Source organism: Ambystoma mexicanum, chromosome 7q (assembly GCF_040938575.1).
Source record: "Ambystoma mexicanum isolate Mex_15411 chromosome 7q, UKY_AmexF1_1, whole genome shotgun sequence".
In the NCBI taxonomy this organism is placed as follows: Eukaryota; Metazoa; Chordata; class Amphibia; order Caudata; family Ambystomatidae; genus Ambystoma; species Ambystoma mexicanum.
The window spans coordinates 542,729,594-542,747,366 of NC_090941.1; the positions used below are offsets into that span (position 1 = coordinate 542,729,594).

The 17,773-nt window shown below is 42.7% G+C and overlaps 1 protein-coding gene across 5 annotated transcripts in view; it reads right to left on the reverse strand.

The window, feature by feature from the left end:
* The window catches only part of LACC1 (laccase domain containing 1), a 291,447-nt gene that overhangs the window by 47,028 nt on the left and 226,646 nt on the right, over positions 1–17,773 (reverse strand). For all 5 annotated transcript variants that reach the window (XM_069639981.1, XM_069639978.1, XM_069639980.1 and 2 more), the window contains exon 5: positions 6,134–6,359. In XM_069639981.1, the coding sequence (XP_069496082.1) occupies positions 6,134–6,359 (226 nt within the window). The remainder of the gene's footprint in view (positions 1–6,133; positions 6,360–17,773) is intronic.

A 17,773-nucleotide genomic window follows, 5' to 3' on the forward strand; every position in this document is an offset into this window, starting at 1 on the left:
TCATCCCCTCGGGTGGACGGGGAGGAGGGCTGGACGGGGCGCGACGGTTGAAAAGGAGGCGGTGGATGGATCCTTCTTTTCTTGGTAGGGGGAACACCAGAAGGTCCCGGTTCTGGATCCCCCGACGGGAGAGGTTCCTCCGTCGGTAACGGTAGTCTCGTCCTTATCTCGGAGCATAAGGACTGTATAGCCAACAAAATGGCCGCTGAGTTGTCTTGCGGCGCTGGCAGAGGGGAATCCGACGGGCGAGCAGGGGCCCCGTCGGTATCCTCGACGATGTCGTCGTCGTCACCTGCGTCGGGGCCCATTCCGACGGGCTGGTCTTGTTCCACGCTTAGGCCGTGGCTTAAGACCTCGATCAGTTCCTCTTCTGAGGTTGAGGCCGAATCTACGACGACGCCCTGCCCCCCTTTCTTCCCCACGGAGGGTTTCACGGGGGTCCTATCGATGGGCACGAAAGAAGACTCCCTCCGAGGAGGCAGGGAGATTCTGGGCCCCGAGGCCGCCACCACTGGTGCAGCCTCCACAGGCTGGGCCAGGGCCGCCGCGACCGTTTCGATAGAGGGCTTGGTCGAATGGATCAAGGCCTTCACCACCTTAGGTGCGCTCACCGCCTTATCCTTGAGGGAGGGGGCACTGCCACGCTCCTCCTCTGCCTTAGAGCTCGACCGGGGTCTCTCCAGGAGCTTCGCTGGGTGCTCGGCCTTCCTCTTACCCGACCCAGAGCGTTGGCTCGTGGTTGATGGTGCCGGGGAGGGTGCGCCCTGCCTGGCGCCCGTAGAGCCCGACCGTTCGGCGCTCCCGGTGCCAGCAGACTCGCGGTGCTTGGCCTTATGTTGGGCCCCCGTCGCCGGGGCGCCCTCAAAGGTCTTAGAAGACCGCTCAGATTTCTTCTTCTTCTCGCCAGACGGGCTCTTACCCTCCAGCCAGCTGGCGAGACGTTGATGGCGGTCCTTCATGGTCCGTTCCGACATGTTGCCGCAAAACGCACAGTCCTTCTCCACGTGCGTCTTGTCCCCATGAAGGCAGTAAAGGCAGAAAGAGTGTTCGTCCTCCTTGAAGACGTTCTGCAGCTGGCATCCAGGGCAGGCCCTGAACAGCTTTCCGGGCGTCGAGCTTCCCTTCTCCTGGGCCATCTCCGAGACCGGGCCTGAGAAGCTTCTGGAGTCCTCCGAAGTGTAGCTCGACGAAATCTTCACCCTTGAGGGGCACAGATGAATCCGACACGGGTCCCCGTTGATCGGATGTAGGATCGGTGGAGCTTGAGGCTCTTTTGACCGAAAGAATCGAAGTTTTTGTGAAAAAGCGCGAAAAAATAGCACTAACGCTCGAGAGCAATAGCACGAGGATCCCAACACATGAACGTGCGGTAAAAATCTGAAGATGGCTGCCAGAGGCGGTGCTTAGGTAGAGGGCAGTCATTGGCTGTGGTCAGTATGACGCAGAGACCAGTGATTGGTTATTACTACGAAAGACAGATCAGAAACGAAACTGATACTGGTTTTTTCTTTACCGAGGATTCCCAGCCTGACGACGGGGAATATTCATGAGCATGTGAATCCATGCCAGACCCCATGCTGGAGAAGATGACAGACCTCAAAATGTGCACTTGCTACTAGCTAGCGATAACTGACTCCTGGCTTGTAGGAAATGGTTACCACCAGAAACACTGAGGTCAAACAATATAATTCATGGAGCACAGGATGCCAACGTTTATCCAAAAAGTTAATACATAAATAAAGCCCTGCAGCATTCAAAATAGTTTTTTCAACAAATAATGAAAAAACTTATTAAACCATAATTGAATTGGTTAATTAATCCGATTTATTACACACTGATAATGTAAAATTCTTGTAGTAAAAGACTACATAAACAATGTGTTCACCATTTTTAAAGTGACACTGCTTTGTAAACATTAATAAGTGCAATTATAACAACCCATAATATGACCCATACTATGCATGTTCACGAATTATCATTGTATAATAAAACTGATTCATTAACCAATGCAATTATGGTATAACTAGATTTCCATTATTTGTTGAAAAAACGGTTTTGAATGCTACAGGGCTTATTTTTGGACTAACTGTAGGAAATGGTGTGCTGTGTGTATGAGGATAATTGAGAGGGGTGAGTAACATTTTATGCACGGTAAGTGACTTGCAACTTGAAATTTTGTCCCCCGAGAATGAGGTACGGCTGTGTTGGCTTTTCAAGGTTGTTTGGCAACATTATATTTCCTGCACATTTCTCAAATTCAGTGGTATGAAAGGGTCTGGGCTAGGGCCAAGAACTTTGGGGTAATTGCACTTGGGTAGGAGGTTGGATTATTTTGTGGATTTCCGAGATGGTTGCCATCGGCAAAGAAATTCATTTTTCATCTACGAACAGTTCAGAAGCCTTTCAGGATTGATTCAATGTGAAGCTCAACTGCCTACTAATGGGCATGACCTGTTTAGCATTAAAGTCGTGATTGGAAGAGGGTCTCTTTCAAGTTATTATAATTGCTTCAGCAAGCAAACAAAGATGATATATCATTGTTGCGGTAGTGACAAAATGGGAATGTTAATTTCCAAAGAAGAGACAGAACATAACTTCATAAAGCGTGTAAATGTCATTGAACATGACTATTTGATAAGATCCTCAAGTGCTTTACTAGAAGGTACTGTATAATATGCCATTAAAGCCAATAAAAAGCACACAACACATTCCTACGTAAAAGACAACCTTGGAAGTTCACCTCCAGATCAGAGCCACACAGCAGTGTATCATGGGTCTGCAAATTAGCCAAAAGGCTTGCTTTTTGTGCTTCATGCAGACAAATTCAGTTTTCATTTATTTATCTAAATATTTTATGTTGTTGAAAACTAACTGAAAGGCATTGGAGCACAGAACACAACAGTAAAACAACGTGGAGATATAGTGTGTTATAGGGCACTGCTATTTTCTGCTATGCACCTCTAAGCGCTTCACTCCTCAGGTGGCCACCTGCGCCAAGTCCCTTGGGGTTGACATCGACAGCTACATCTCCTTCAAACAGCACATAGCAAGGAAGACACAATGACTTGTTACCAACTTTCCTATGGAAAATCAAGCCCTTCATTCCAGAAAACAACTTCAGATTTGCTGTCCTAGCTTTGGTCCTCACCCACCTGGAAGGTGGCAATGCCCTCTTAGAACTAACTTCCGGCGACTCCCCGAGATATGTCCTGCATGCTGCAGCAAGACTCGAAGGACTCCACAAATTCAACTGCATCATCCCGACACTGATCGAACTGCACTGGCTCCGGCTGCAAGCCAGTATCATCTTCAAATCATGCTTCATCCTCTACAAGGCTGTCGCCCTGAAGTCTCCAAGCTACCTCACTGGGAAACTCAGCATCTTCGAAGGCCTATGATCCACCAGAGGTAAAGATACATGCTTACTTGAACTCTGCTGGTGCACGATGGAAAAAACCAGAGGACAGGCCTTCTTTGTCTAGACTAAGACTCTGGAACCTCCACCCAATCAACATCCGACTTTCACCCTCGCTTCTACAGATCAGGAAGTACCCTCCTCTTCAACGAATGGCTCCTACCCAACACATAGGTTCATACACTTCCCACCATACCTGAGACTGGGTGATATGATCCCCACTGGGCTCTCCTCTAATTGCGTGTAGACCCTTTGCTGACAATTGCCCTCTCTCCCTTGTTAGATCCACATTCCTTTGTTTCTCTCCTCCTTAACCTTGTTCTTCCCCCTATGATTGTAAAACGCTCTGTTGCTTCCACAAGCTATACGGTTCTCAATAAATACCCTAATAATAATTAGATCTTATGTACGGCAAAAGAACGTAAATAGTTTTCGCAATCAGCAGCCGTGTGTGCTACATGTCTCAATACAGCAGCTAGCCTCCTATATATATGAGCAGAATCTCTAAAACTTAGCAACTTTTGACAGACTGTCACTAAACACTTAATGGAAATTCTCAATTTAGAGGGCAATCTTACAACATATGAGAATATATTTGAAATGCTAAAAGGGAATGACGCCTCTAAATCTTGCAACCTCATTCATAACGCCATTTCACTGACAAGACACTTGATTCCAAGGAGTTGGAAAGACCCAACACTTCCATCTTCAAAAGAAAGGTTCATGAAACTGATCACATAATGCTAATCAGAGTTTTGCTAACTAGTTGCAATAGTAGGATTTTGCACAAATGATCTGTTTTCGCATTTTCTATAGTTGAGGGAACAGGGGCGGCATGCCCACATGCCAGTTCATCTCCAGCATATATTTTTCTGCTAGAGTATGTTTACCTTATACTCTTGTTTCCCCTTTTATCCTTTTTATTCTTATTAAAATAGTTTTAAAGACTTTTCTGTTTTGATTAGCAATTGTGTGTATATTTATTCTGCATTTTGTCTATTATCATTTGAACACATTTAAAAATACATATTAAAAATAGATCTGGATATTTCAACGGCAAGTAGAGTTCAAGGCAAAATAGAGAAATGTGCATGCGAGAAACACAAGGTATGTACCATTGTGTTAAAATTGATCTGATCCACAAATTATATCATATGATTAAGTAATTTACAAAAATAATGTACAGACAGAACTTTTAAGGTGGTTCAATTTGTTTTTATTGTAGACGCCTTTAATATTGAAGTATATTAAGGCGGGCATGGTGTGTGGATGCCACCCCTTGTCCTGATGATGGCTGGAGCAAGTAGCATGTATGTATGGCTAACGAGTTGAAACACATGTCGACGTTAAGCCAATGAAAAAAATCTATTACTTGTAAATCACTGAGAAGACAGCACGAGCAATGTACTGGGAAATGTGAGTGTGTTGCTTAGTTTATTGGATTGGATATGGTAGTTTACTTAGGAGAGTGTGTGTGCTGAAAGCAATGAATGCATTGAAGTTGAGGTGTGCATGGATTGAGTCCAATGAGTTGTTAATATTTATTAAATACAATTTTGTAGATTTGTCAAGTATGAAAAAGAATAAACGAATAATTAATATAAATGGAATCACTGTTTCAATTTGAAAGTGATCAAAATACTAATTCAGAGGTGTTGCGCTCTGTTCTGTATAATTGGTCTTGATCAGTTTTGTGAATAAAAACTGGCTATTTCAGCTACATTTCCTGCAGCAGCCTCTTCTCGTCTTTGTGAGGTGGTTGAAAACAATGGGCCTCATTTTAAGTTGGGGCAGTGCAGTAAAATGCAACGGTAATACTGTACATAGCTGCATTAATGCACCACCCAACTACGAGTTTGGGTGTAAGGTGTAGGAAAAACCTTCAGCAAGAAGCTGTAGGTATTTCCTCCACCTTTCCACCCAAAATCGCCCAATTCGGCAGTATTACCGCCAGCGTTAATACCACCGAAATCCCCCATTGAGTCCTGTGGACTCCAATTAATGGGGACTAACACTGCGTACCGCCACTTCTAATCCAGAGGCAATACCATCAGACCAAGTGGCTGTAAGGGTAATACAGCTTGGTGGTATCTAGGCAGATTTACCACAGAGATACCACTAAAATCGTAATGAGGCCCACTGTGCTAAGAAGCAATCCAGGATGCAGTGTTGCCTTTACAAATGTCATAAATAACGCAAAAGACAATGCATTGTATATAACTGCCTTGAATATGAATATGTAAAAGGCCACTTCGTTTTGGATACTTATGGGCTGCTGGGTCATGCAGTGAGGCTGCCTCATGGTGTACACAGTGCAATGGTCTGAGTGAGTGGTGTGTGTGTTGAAGGCTCCATTCTTGGCTGAGGGATTTCTTCCACGCTATACTTGTTTCCAGAAAATTATGCAAATATGATGTAGTAAGCCCAAGCACCATTTAAGTGCCTAAAAGCCACAACCCACAGTTTGCACCATGTTAATGTTAAAAATGTAACAAATAAATGATAGACATATAGGGACTGATTCACAGACAGTTTTCCAATGGGGTTGCACCATGATGAAATGCTTCTGTGAATCAGGCACATCGTTTGTGATTCAAAACTACTATGCATGGATATCAAAGCACTTTGGCGAGCCTTCTCTTATTGCATAAAGTCATTGCCGAAGCACTGCCCGCCGAATATTCGTGTAACAGTGTGTAGCAAAGTGGACGTGCTTACCGTGTTGCTTTCCTTATGTCAATGTACGGTCTTGGCAAGTCAAACTGCCGAACGCATCTGGGATCGAGGGCTTGAAATTCCTTTGCAGCTTCCAGTGGGAGCGTGAAGCAGCAGGGTCCGACTGACGGGCCCATAACGACCACTATATCATCCATTCTGCAGCCAAATTCAGTAACCATGGCATTTACCGTCGCCATTGCAACTCCTAGCAGGGTACCCTTCCACCCTAAAAAAGCAAGAGAAGAAAGAAAGCAGGGTTTGATAAATACAAATATATCCTTTCTATAAAAGCTATGAAGTTAAGTATTTCAAGATATATGCGCAAACTGACTTCGCAGAACATAGATTTTACTATTTGAAAATGTAATAATTTGAAGTGGCGGCTGGAGAGTTTTTCATTAGAGGGGCTTAAACATTTCCCATAAAGGTGCATAAACGGCTAAAAGAGTTAAGTGTGCTTCAAACAACCCAGAGAGGCGGGCAGCTAGTGGGGAACGCCAATGAGAAATGCTTTTAAAACATTGGGTTAAAATGGTGAATTTTACAGACAACTTTTTGTAAGAAAAATATGTAAAAAGCCATACAATGTAAAATTGGTTTTGTAGGGGAACATTAAAAACTAAGATGTTATATAAGCTGTTAGCAAAGCATTGGCATTTACTCCAACTTGATTCTGACCTATTACCATACATTACGGATAAGCCAAATGTTATTTTTACACGAAATCGAACTCTTAAGGGATATTTGTGTCCCTCTTATTTAACCACGCAGACTTCTGCAACAAATCCCCTAACATGGCTTCCCTCGAAGCCAAATGGTTTCTTCAAATGTGGTACATGTAATTTCTTAAAATATGTTATTCAATCTGATACCTTTTCATGTCATCATGGTTTAACAGTGCAAATACGAGATTTCATGAACTGTAAGACTAAATATTTAGTATATGCGATTCTTTGTGTTTGTGGTAAAGTGTATGTTGGTTCCACAATAAGGGAATTACGCATTAGGATCAGAGAGCATTTTGCCAGTTTAACTAAAGTTGATTCCAAATTACCGCTCTCAACACATTGGCAAGAACATCACCAAATGGACCATGTTAATGATATTAAATTTATTGGTTTAATACAAGCCAAAATCCATCCCAGAGGAGGGGACCGTCTGGGACTGTTACGTCAATTGGAAGCACGTACTATCTGCAAACTCCGATGTACCACTTTAGGTCTGAATAGTGACACGGAACTACATGTATTTTTGTAAATGGGAGGTCTAATGTCTGAACCAAATCCTAATGTATTTGTATCCTTTGGGTGTCACCCGCTGGAGCCTAGTGGATCGGTCCAGTGCCAGGGCCGCGACCGGGAGCCAACCACACCAGCACTTGTAATAAGAATAAGCAATATTAAATTGGATTTGAAATTTGGACACTTTATGCAGATTTACATGTTACAATTAGGGAGCAATAGATTGTAAGGCGGACCATGCGTGCTAAGTTGGCAGTTAATTGACAGATAAAATTATTATTATAAAATTTTCTTTTATTTATTTATTAATTTTTTCCTTTTCCTAATTGTGTTGTGATCGCGTAAAAACGCATCCTATTTATAATAAGAATCATTCAATTTTGCATGTGCTGTTATTCTAATTAGTATTTATGGGACACCAGGTCTCAAGTATTTTTATTATTATCAGGTCTCATTTAAACATTTGAGCTCAAAATACGATAGACTCAGGTCACATGGACAGTGCGTCACGTGAATAGAGTCATACGGATACCGTGTCACGAGACCAGTGAAATGCGCATGAAGCGCGATTTATTCTTTTCTTATATATATATTTTTTCATGCCAGGAATGCTAAATCGATTTTGTTTAAGTTACCCACACATATATATTGTGGGTATCAAATAACTTTAGTTGGTTTAGATACCAATTTCATTTGTATCGTGAACCATGAATATAATTGATAACAATCATATGATCAAGGCACGTGATTAATGTTAAACGTGAGGTTCACTTTTCTAACCTCGTTCGAATAGCTCCAAGTCAACATAGATACAAGTTTTCACGATTCTTTACGTTTATCGTGTATTAGTAACATGACTGACTCTAATCACATGATCACGGCACGTGATCAATGGTAAACGCTAGGTCCACTTTTCGAACCTCGTTCGAGGTTTCTTAATGCAGAACGCGGGAACGGTCGTGTTTACATGTAACTTGCACGAGATGGATTAAGGAACATCAAACCAACATGTAAGTTTGGATACTAATTAATATGAGTTAATAGGCAGATACATGGGACACAGTATCTTTACTCTGATAAATATATATGGTTTTCTTTATCAGGAAATGTAAATACATGGCAGGTCATTTAGAAGTATGAAAGGATACATTGGATTCGCTTCCACAAATTAACGATGCAGGTAACTTTGTGGTTGAACTCGTTTAAGAGCTTTGTATACATAGTGTCAGTTAGTTTTATTATTTGTTATTATCCTTTTCTCGCCATTCAGGACATTGATTCAAACTCTTTGACACATCACTGAAGTGACTCAAAAGGATATTTAAACTACCAAGATTTACCAATGGGTAATTTATGAATTAATACTTGGTGTCATAGTGTGATTATTGTAAAGGCAAGGACCCAGCTTACACATTGGTTAAGGGATGATGGGGACCTATATGCATCCAGTTAAGGTATTTGCATGTGTTTGGCGAAACGGCTGTGGTTACATGACACATGTGGCTGGTAACACTGGGCTCCAAACGGTGGCACACATGGATATTAGGTGATTTTGTTATTATATGATATGTAATCAATGAATTTTCAATTGTCAATGGCAATTCTGATCTATGTCTTTATCACATTTGTTTTCTTTATATGTGTTGCTGATAACGCGTCGCTATATTCAATAATATTTCAACCTGGTTGGGTAATGTATATGTTTATATTAATATATATATATAATTTTTGGTAATGTTTGATGTTTTCCCTGTATCATTTGACCCTAATCTGAATTGGGGGTTATACATATTTGAATTATTGGGGACTGTTCGGTATTCTATATACACAATGGAATGTTGATTATTATTTGGAGCAGAGCTTTGCCTTGAGAAAGACCTGTGAGGTCGAAACACGTGTTGGCATTTGACTCTGCAGATTTTGCAGATATTTGAACTTGACCTTGAATTGAATTAAAGAAATATTTTAATTAATTTCATGTTGTTTGTCAAAATAGGATCAGTACATTACTGGTTATGACCATGTTGAAAGTAATATGACAGCGCATCCGACTGTGGAACAATCATTAGTCTATGTGTTCTGATAAGTGGAAAAGAGGTGTACACCTGTTCCCACGGGTGCTGCAGTCTCCCCTTTTAGGGCAACTAATTTATCGGTTTTGTTGAATCATATTAGCTCAAGCGCTTCCGCATACCTGGAACACCTCTCAGGATTAGTCTTAGAACATTAAAAACATCCATTAAATGTCAGGTCATGAAGAGTGAAAATTAGTATTTTCCAACACATTTTCATGATGCCTTTGGCCAATATATCACAGTATTCTGCCAGAGTAAGAAAACACTTTCATGATGGCCATGCCCAATAACGACAGTTTTGCCACTGTTAGAAGACACGTTCATACTACCTGTGCCACTATAGTACAGTTTACCCACATAAAATAATCATATTTGACTTTCCCATGTGTGTCAGTAAAACAACTGTAAGAAAGCAAGTCCATGCTGGCGTTGTAAATATATGCTAGTATTTCCACATAAGAACATGCTAATGTTGGATTTGCCCATTGTGCCAGAAATACCACAGTGAAAACATGTCCCGGCCGGCTGTGCTAATACAGGGGGGTGATATGATAGTATATGATATGATATGGAATTGTAATATTTCTATACATGTTCAGGGACAAGATATTCGACAAATCTACTTGTCCTGTAAAATAAAATCTACTTGTCACTCTATGGCCTAAATGTATTAAATATGGCACACAGACACACTTGCTATGTTATATTTCTTAACTGACAAACATACCAGACAAATACATGCTTAGAAAGGAAGGCAACAACATGTTTAGCAGTAACTAGAACTTAGTCCATCAACGTGTATGGCTTCATACATACAAAAATAACAAAAGGCGATACCAGGGAGCAAGCATTCAAGTTGCAAGCTACTAGCTTTAAACATAGACACAGCACACCATTCATTATTCGCCTAGAGCCAAGTATCACCAGCCAATGGCTAGTGGCGAGTGAACATTTTGCACCCTCCCATAGGTAAAATAAATGTATACACATATATATTTATTGGACAGCACAATTAAGCGATTAAAAAAAATGTTTTTAACCAAATCTATAAAAATAAAAAAATTAAGTTTCAAGATCCCACTTTGTAGCACATTGATGCAACGGTCTACGTTTGGAGGATATTAGGCAGTTTAATTAGCAAGTCATTTTGTTGGGTGTGGAAGCAGCGAGGAAGAGGTTAATTGAGCTTTAAGGTCAAGTTGGTAGGTTTGATCTAGTGCTAAAAATGAAAATGTGGTACTCTGGTCTTGCAGCTGAAAAGAGTAGAAGGATGAGGTCTCTACATAGATTAAAATTCTGTTGCAACCTTTTGGCATGACCACTACTACAGAGGATGTGCAATTAACTGAATAGCCAAGGTGGTGCATGAATTCTCTAAACAAACATCATCATATTTATATGCACAAAAATATAATTGCATCATTTTCGCCACCTCAATAATCTACTCACTGCAGATGCGACATGCCTAGAACCCTTCACTTGGTTTTGTCACTTTGTACCAAAGATAATGTAATCCTTTCTCATTGGCTCGCTGACCTAAAGCCACTTTTCCTAGTATTAAAAATGTCCCCCACTAAAAGTCCTTCACATTGACCATGACTTTACACTTCTTAGTTCAAAAGCCGACCTTCTCTTGCTGTGGCTGTCCCAGAACGGATTTCAGTCCAATGCATTTTAATGAGCAACCTCAGTGTGACCAACATTTCAATGTTAAAGGAGACTGATTGCAATTTTGAAAGATGTAGATCTTTGAAAACCCTACCCACTCTGCATCTAGGGGTGTATCGAATAGTGAAATTACTATTCGTCCGGATACCGAATAGTTGCTGGAAGTATTCGGCTGAATAGTTAATTGTGAGTAGGGCCATGAATGATCACTCAATATCTAATGCCCATCCAGGTGCCTGCAGGTCCACTATAAGTTGTGCCATTGCTTTCTGCGCTCTGGCATTCAGATAACCTTCATACATAAACTGTCACTATGCTTACAAGCAATCCCTTTGCTCCCTACTGTCCTGACACAAATGAAGGAAAAAAGGAAAGCATAGGGGTCAGTGTTGCTTTGTGCCAGGACTGGGATTCAAACTGGGCCCCTGCCTGAGGTGATGTGAGGTGACTCCATTCTCCAGAATAGCAAGCAAACCTGTTTTTCTCACTAGGAACTGGATGTGTTGCCTACGGGTTACACCTAGAAATCTGTAGTAAGTGCAGTAACCCACTGTGCTGTAGCCCTCCTCCTGTCAGACCAGAAGGAACAATCTCTATTGTGCTTTTCCTTTGGCCTATTAGATCCTTCTTTCACCCCAATTCAGAGAATATTTTAGTTTCACAAAGAGATAATAAGAGCTGAGCAGAGCAGTTAATTCTTTGTCTGTATTTGATGAGTTGCTACCTACCAAGGGTATGAAATCCCTGGATTTCATTATTTTTAATAGATAATAAAATGATGCAGTTAATTCCATCTTTGAAAGGGCAATCTGCCAATCAGATTCCCCTTTCATAAGTTCCATCCCAAAAGCATAGTATTTACTTATGCCCTGCTGCATCAGCATCCTGATTAACAGCACCAAGTGGCACAAGGCCGGTTCAGAGGTCACATGCCATATTAACAGCTGCAGTGACATCCACGTCTCAGCACAGGGGCTGCATTTATGATATTCACCCGATTCCAAAAACTGCATAGTTCCGAGATCCTGGCCTGGTGGCACGTAAACTGTAAATATAAGCCATACCCGAGTCCGGGTACGGGGGCAATCTCTTATAGTTATCGCAGCCACATTAAATTGGTATCAACCTGTGGGCCCATTTCAGCTGTAAAAGGGTTATTAGTATGTGTTGCAGACAAGGCTCCACCTGCCCACTGACAGGACTGTAACCTTGGGCGATTGCCTCTTTATTCCTTTGTAAGGGCAGGTCCTTTCCCCAGTCACAGCCACTCCACAGGAAGCTGACCTGTGAACAGGAATTGAAGGGCACACTCACTCTCAAAGGACTAGGGCTCACACCACGGTGCTGCATTTCTAAAGGCCTTTGATTCTATTGATAAGTGGCAGAGTTAGTGTAGCCACAGAGGCATCTGTACAGTTTGGTGAAAATTCTGCCGTCTTGTTTCTCTCTGCCTCTCTTGTCTGTCCCCTCCACTTCCTGCAGCACAAAGCACTTTGCGTTTCAGGTCAGAAGGGCAAAGTACACTCCTTGCAAGAGCAGGCATTTGACCCCTAATGCAGGCTAGTTTTAGGCCAATCACCTGGGGGCTTTTGCCTTTAAAAGAAGGTGCTTCACACCACTTCTTTGAATCAATATTTGGACTCCAATCATGAAAGAAAATGTTATTGGACACTGTTAGGAGAACTGTCCTTTCCAGAGTCCTCCAGTTGTGAGGAGAAGGCAGGTGGTCCAGGTAGGAGTGAGCTCTGTCCTCTGACCCTCCCCAGGCACCACTGAGGTGACCTCTGCTGCTGGACCAAAACCGCATCTCTGCCATCCGCCCTGTTGCCTGGGAACTCACTGTGTTGCAGGAGCCCCAAAGGCGTGTGCCAGCCTCCCCAGTGTTTGGGAGCCCGAGAAAGGACTAACCTTGGCCTTGAGGCCCCGTTTTCGACGTCAACCCGGTCAGACACGTGATTCGAGCGTGTTTGACACTGAGCAAACTATCAGGACTCTGCGATGCTGCCTTTGCATCAATGATCCTCGATTCGCCATTTGCTGTTCCCCACCACCCCCCCCCCCCAAGCTGAAGCACATTATTGAACTGGCTCAGACCAATGAAGCATTGCTGCCTTGCATTGCTCGAGTCCCCGTGCGAAGGACTAGCCTCCTCATAAACGCTCCTGTAAGTCAATCGACCCGACCATGCAGTTTCCTGAACTGCAACCTCAGAACCTGCCCCTACAATTGAATCGCTTGCACATCCTGGCACCAACTCGACTGCTGTCGATCCTCGACAGCCAAACCAAACTTAGTGACTGCCCAATCCACACAGCTACCGTCCGTTCGACCCAGACTCGATGCCAGCTTGCCACTGGACCACCATGACTGACAAGTCATCGAACCGAAAGGGAAACCGCGAGCAAAACCGAGAAGCCTTGATTGACGCCGTCGAACCACCAAAACCTTTGCCGAGGTATCCTTGACTAATAGCTGTCCCTCCCCCCACGGTCCATCTTTGGGCCCTAGATACTGCATAGGTCATTTTAATCCCTTTTGCAACCAGAAGAACATACCCTTTGAACATTGTGGTCTTTTATTGCCTTTTCTCCAGTCTCATTAACTAGAGTGCTGCATCTATTCCATCTTTGCATATTCTGTGTTCCTTCTACAGAGTGGGAGGAGGGTTACAGTGTTTTCTAGTTAGTTATTATTGAACCTGGTGTGTTTGATTAAGGTACATACCATTATAGAACCTTGATTAGACATTTCTTTATTTTGGACTGTTATACTTTACTGTTTGTGTTGCTACTGAACCCCATTCACACCCCTGTTGCGAGTATAGCCTTCCCTCGGCCCACGTTAACACAAAAGGCGAAGGAGGTATATCTTTTGACTGTGCATGTTTTACCCTTATGATTGTGCTTGCTCTTGGTTTGTAGAAGTGTGAGTGCTGAGTGGGCATTTCGGCCTCTACTCATCCTTGCACTCTTGTAGGGCAGAAGTCGATTTGTCACACTATATGGTGTGGGGTACATTTGGGCAGGCCAGGCTTCTGCCCTCTGCCACTGTACCCTTGGTTCTGTGGCCTGTTAATGATTACCTTTAAACAACGGTATACAAAGCAGAATACAAAGGAAGAGTTGCAGGAACTACTGGGCACAGCGGGCACTGCCCCTCTAAATGCAATAAGGCATGCAATCTTTATAGCATATTGACATTTACACATGTTACAGAAGAATTCCCCAAACCATGTTAAATGTTCACCACCGTAAAAGTGTTGACCATTTAACGCGGCAGAGCAGATTTCCATTTAAAAGTGTAGCAGAGTTATATAAACAGTGCTCCATACAGTCCAAATTAGTATAGCAGGGTAATGCACACTGTGCCCAGGAGTACCTGCTAATCTTTCTTTACATTTCCAAGTCAGAACACAAATGAGCATGCACTCAGAGTTTTGTGTTCGTCCCTCTGCAGAGTCAGCACCTGCACCTGACTCTGCAGCGGGCTAAGCAAGGAAACCCGAGTGGGTCCAAAACAGTGTTCAAAGCAAACTACAAACTAGAAAGAGCCATGCAGGCACTGTTGAGCATCTTGGCATTGCCCACTTACTTACTCCAAACATATCCACTTTTTTTACGTAATTGCCGTTTAAACATGTGGTATAATCCTGAAAACAATGTGGTGTGCTTCATTTAGGCACACTCATAGTTGCAGGCAATGACAGTAAGTACACACCAGGAAAGGTGGTGCGTACCGAGTATGCATTTTATTACTCTAACCATAAGAGTTTATTTGATTTCTAAAGTGCTTTATGCCAAAGCGTGTAAATGATTAATGAGATGGTAAAATAATAAGACCTAACAATTCAATTATTAATTCAAATACAGGAAAGAACAGTAAGAATTAAAGCAAGATAAACATGCACCAAAAAAGGACAAAATGTAAAGATGATCCAGTTCAACTGTAAATGTGAATGCCTAGCAAAATGAAGCAAGCTTTTCCAGACAATACTGTTAAATTACAGTGGATAAAAGGAGGACATGGGAGGCGCAGGCGGAACTAGCATCACAGCAACGATGACAGGAGACGAGATGGTAAAGTCAGTCTGAACGCAGTAACATACAAAAGACAGAAGGGAGGACCACCCCACCAGGGAGCCCTGCACCATCATGTGTCATAAGAGGACTGTTTCCAACAGTTCCGGACACACCACCAATCCCTGTAGTCCAATAAGGTTGTATAGTCTGCCACGGTTACAGCAATTGATGCCAGGAGTCGCCACGACCTAATCACAGAATGACTCCAAAACGCAAAGGCAACAGCTCAAAAATGTTCATGGAGACCCTGCCAGCCAGCGAAGGCAGATGCATAGCAGTGTCCCATCTCACAGCAGCAGCCCTGCTTGGGCACCCCACGCAGTTTTAGCATGACATGTCTAAACAGGTCAGCAATGTGTTCCATGTATTGATCAAAAAAGCCTGCAGTTCTCAAAAGGTGTGAGGGGTAGGGTTGGGGGTGCTGACCAAATAAACAATGTATGCCGACAGGGCTGGGAGGCAAGAAGAGACAGAGCAGGGAAAAGGTGGTGAAGCCCTTGCCTGCTGCAATCTCAAAGTTTGTGCTTTTCCTCATGTGGGGGTGGTGCTTTCTGATCTTGTTACCTCGGTGCCGATACCATCCATGTAAGAAGTGGGGAAAGAGGCTAGTTCCGCCACTTATTACGCTGAAAATGTTCTTCATTATGCAGCCTTCCCCCGGCAGTTCGGCTTTCTGTGATTGGCTATCATCTCTCATACAGAGGAGCTAGCTAATAATAAAAAGTGGACTGCTGCTTCGAGTGAATGTTAAAGAAGGTTTTTGGCCAAAGCCGAATAGATGAATTTCAGCTGAATTTTAGCTGAATACTCCCTCAATGCTAAAATTTGGTACACCCCTGCTGGCAACAGAATTCTCCCATCCACAAAAGCACTATCACACAGCTGCTGGAGCCATGAACCCGAGTCACCAGCACACACTTGGCAGCCATGATGATGCTCCCAGGTACACAATAGTTCAAAGTGAGCATGTTCAAAGTCCAGAAAGGCTACACTGACTCTACCTACCGTCTACTTACTTGCCCAAGGGACAATACAGTTTTTCCTCAACAGCTAACGAGGTCCTCTCCTTAAGGAAGCATCTTTTGATCCAAATTGTAACATTTTAGACCTATTACCTCCACGTCCTTGTCCCAGTAGTTACTCTATGATGGCCATTTGCAATTCCGACAGAGGCCGCTCGCAAAAAAATCTTTTTTCTTTGGCACCTCCTCCTTCATAAATATGACTAGTAATAATGACGATTACCCGTAAGCATTCAGAGCATTACTCATCTTTCCTTTCCAGGTACCCGTAAGCATTCAGAGCATTACTAATCTTCCCTTTCCAGGTAAAATCCTAAACACAATGTCTCCCGTCATCTTCAGATACATATTGACACCTACCAATTGTGTTTGTGTCCCTTTTTCAGTACAGAAATTGATACACTTCCAGTTTTAGACAATATCTTGAGATCTCCTTATGACAGGAGTGCCTGCATGCTTGTGCTCCTGGACCTCCTCGCAGCATCCAACACGGTTGGCCAGGAGCTACATTTGGATATTCTGTTGACCGCATGGGCATTTGTTGACAGCTCCTTAGTTTTTTCAATCCACCTCAGCCAACAGATTGCAGGTGGTTCAGATTGGATCTTGTTAATTCTCCCTCCTGTATGTGCAACCCCAGGGTTCATCCTGGAACTTACATTATTAAATTATTTATATGAAGATGCTGGTAGGTCTTGTAGCTGAGTATGGGGTGGGCATCAATCGGTATCATAATGACCCTCTCTGCTTTACCATAAAATGTCCTCTCCTGATGACATACTACACTTGACTAAGTGTCTTTCTGTAATTGATTCCTGGATGTCCACTGCCAATCTGAAATTGAACTAAACTAAAACGGAATTTCTTCTTTGTTCTAACGGTTCATCTGATTGTTTGATCCCAGGTTGGCTGTCAAGGTTCGGTCTTATTGGTATGTTTCCTTTGCTGGTTCCTTCTGTCTATTCTTTGGGTGTTCGGCTTGACAGTAAACTTTCTATGAAAACCCATATAGACGAAAATACTCCTGCTGCTAACTTTAAAATTTTGTTGCTTCAATGCATCAAACATGTCATTCCTTCTCATCCTTTCCGCTCTGTGGTTCTATTGCTCATTCTAATACATATTGCCAAAGGTAATGCATTGTTCCATGGCCTCGCTCAAAGTACTCTTAGGCCTTGAAAATCTATTTTCACACTATTGCCGTTTACTAGTCGGAGCTTCAAAATGTGTTCATGGTTCTCCATTTTTAAAAACCCTACAATGGTTTCCATTTGACGCTCATATTCAATTTCAACTTAGTTCCATTCCTTATAAACCAGTACATCTTCAACATTCCCCCTTCATATCAGGCAAACTCATTCTCGCTGGGAGTTTGAGAGATTCACACAGCAAATCCCTGCTTCCTCTATAAATACCCTGAGTAAAGAAATCGGCTTCCTATTCATGTGCAATGAATGAAAGAAGAACAAAAAGAATAATTTGCGCAGACACCGCTTCACTCAGGCTCTGCACTCATCCCTAAAGAACGGGGCACAGACATGGTGCTGAGCGGAAC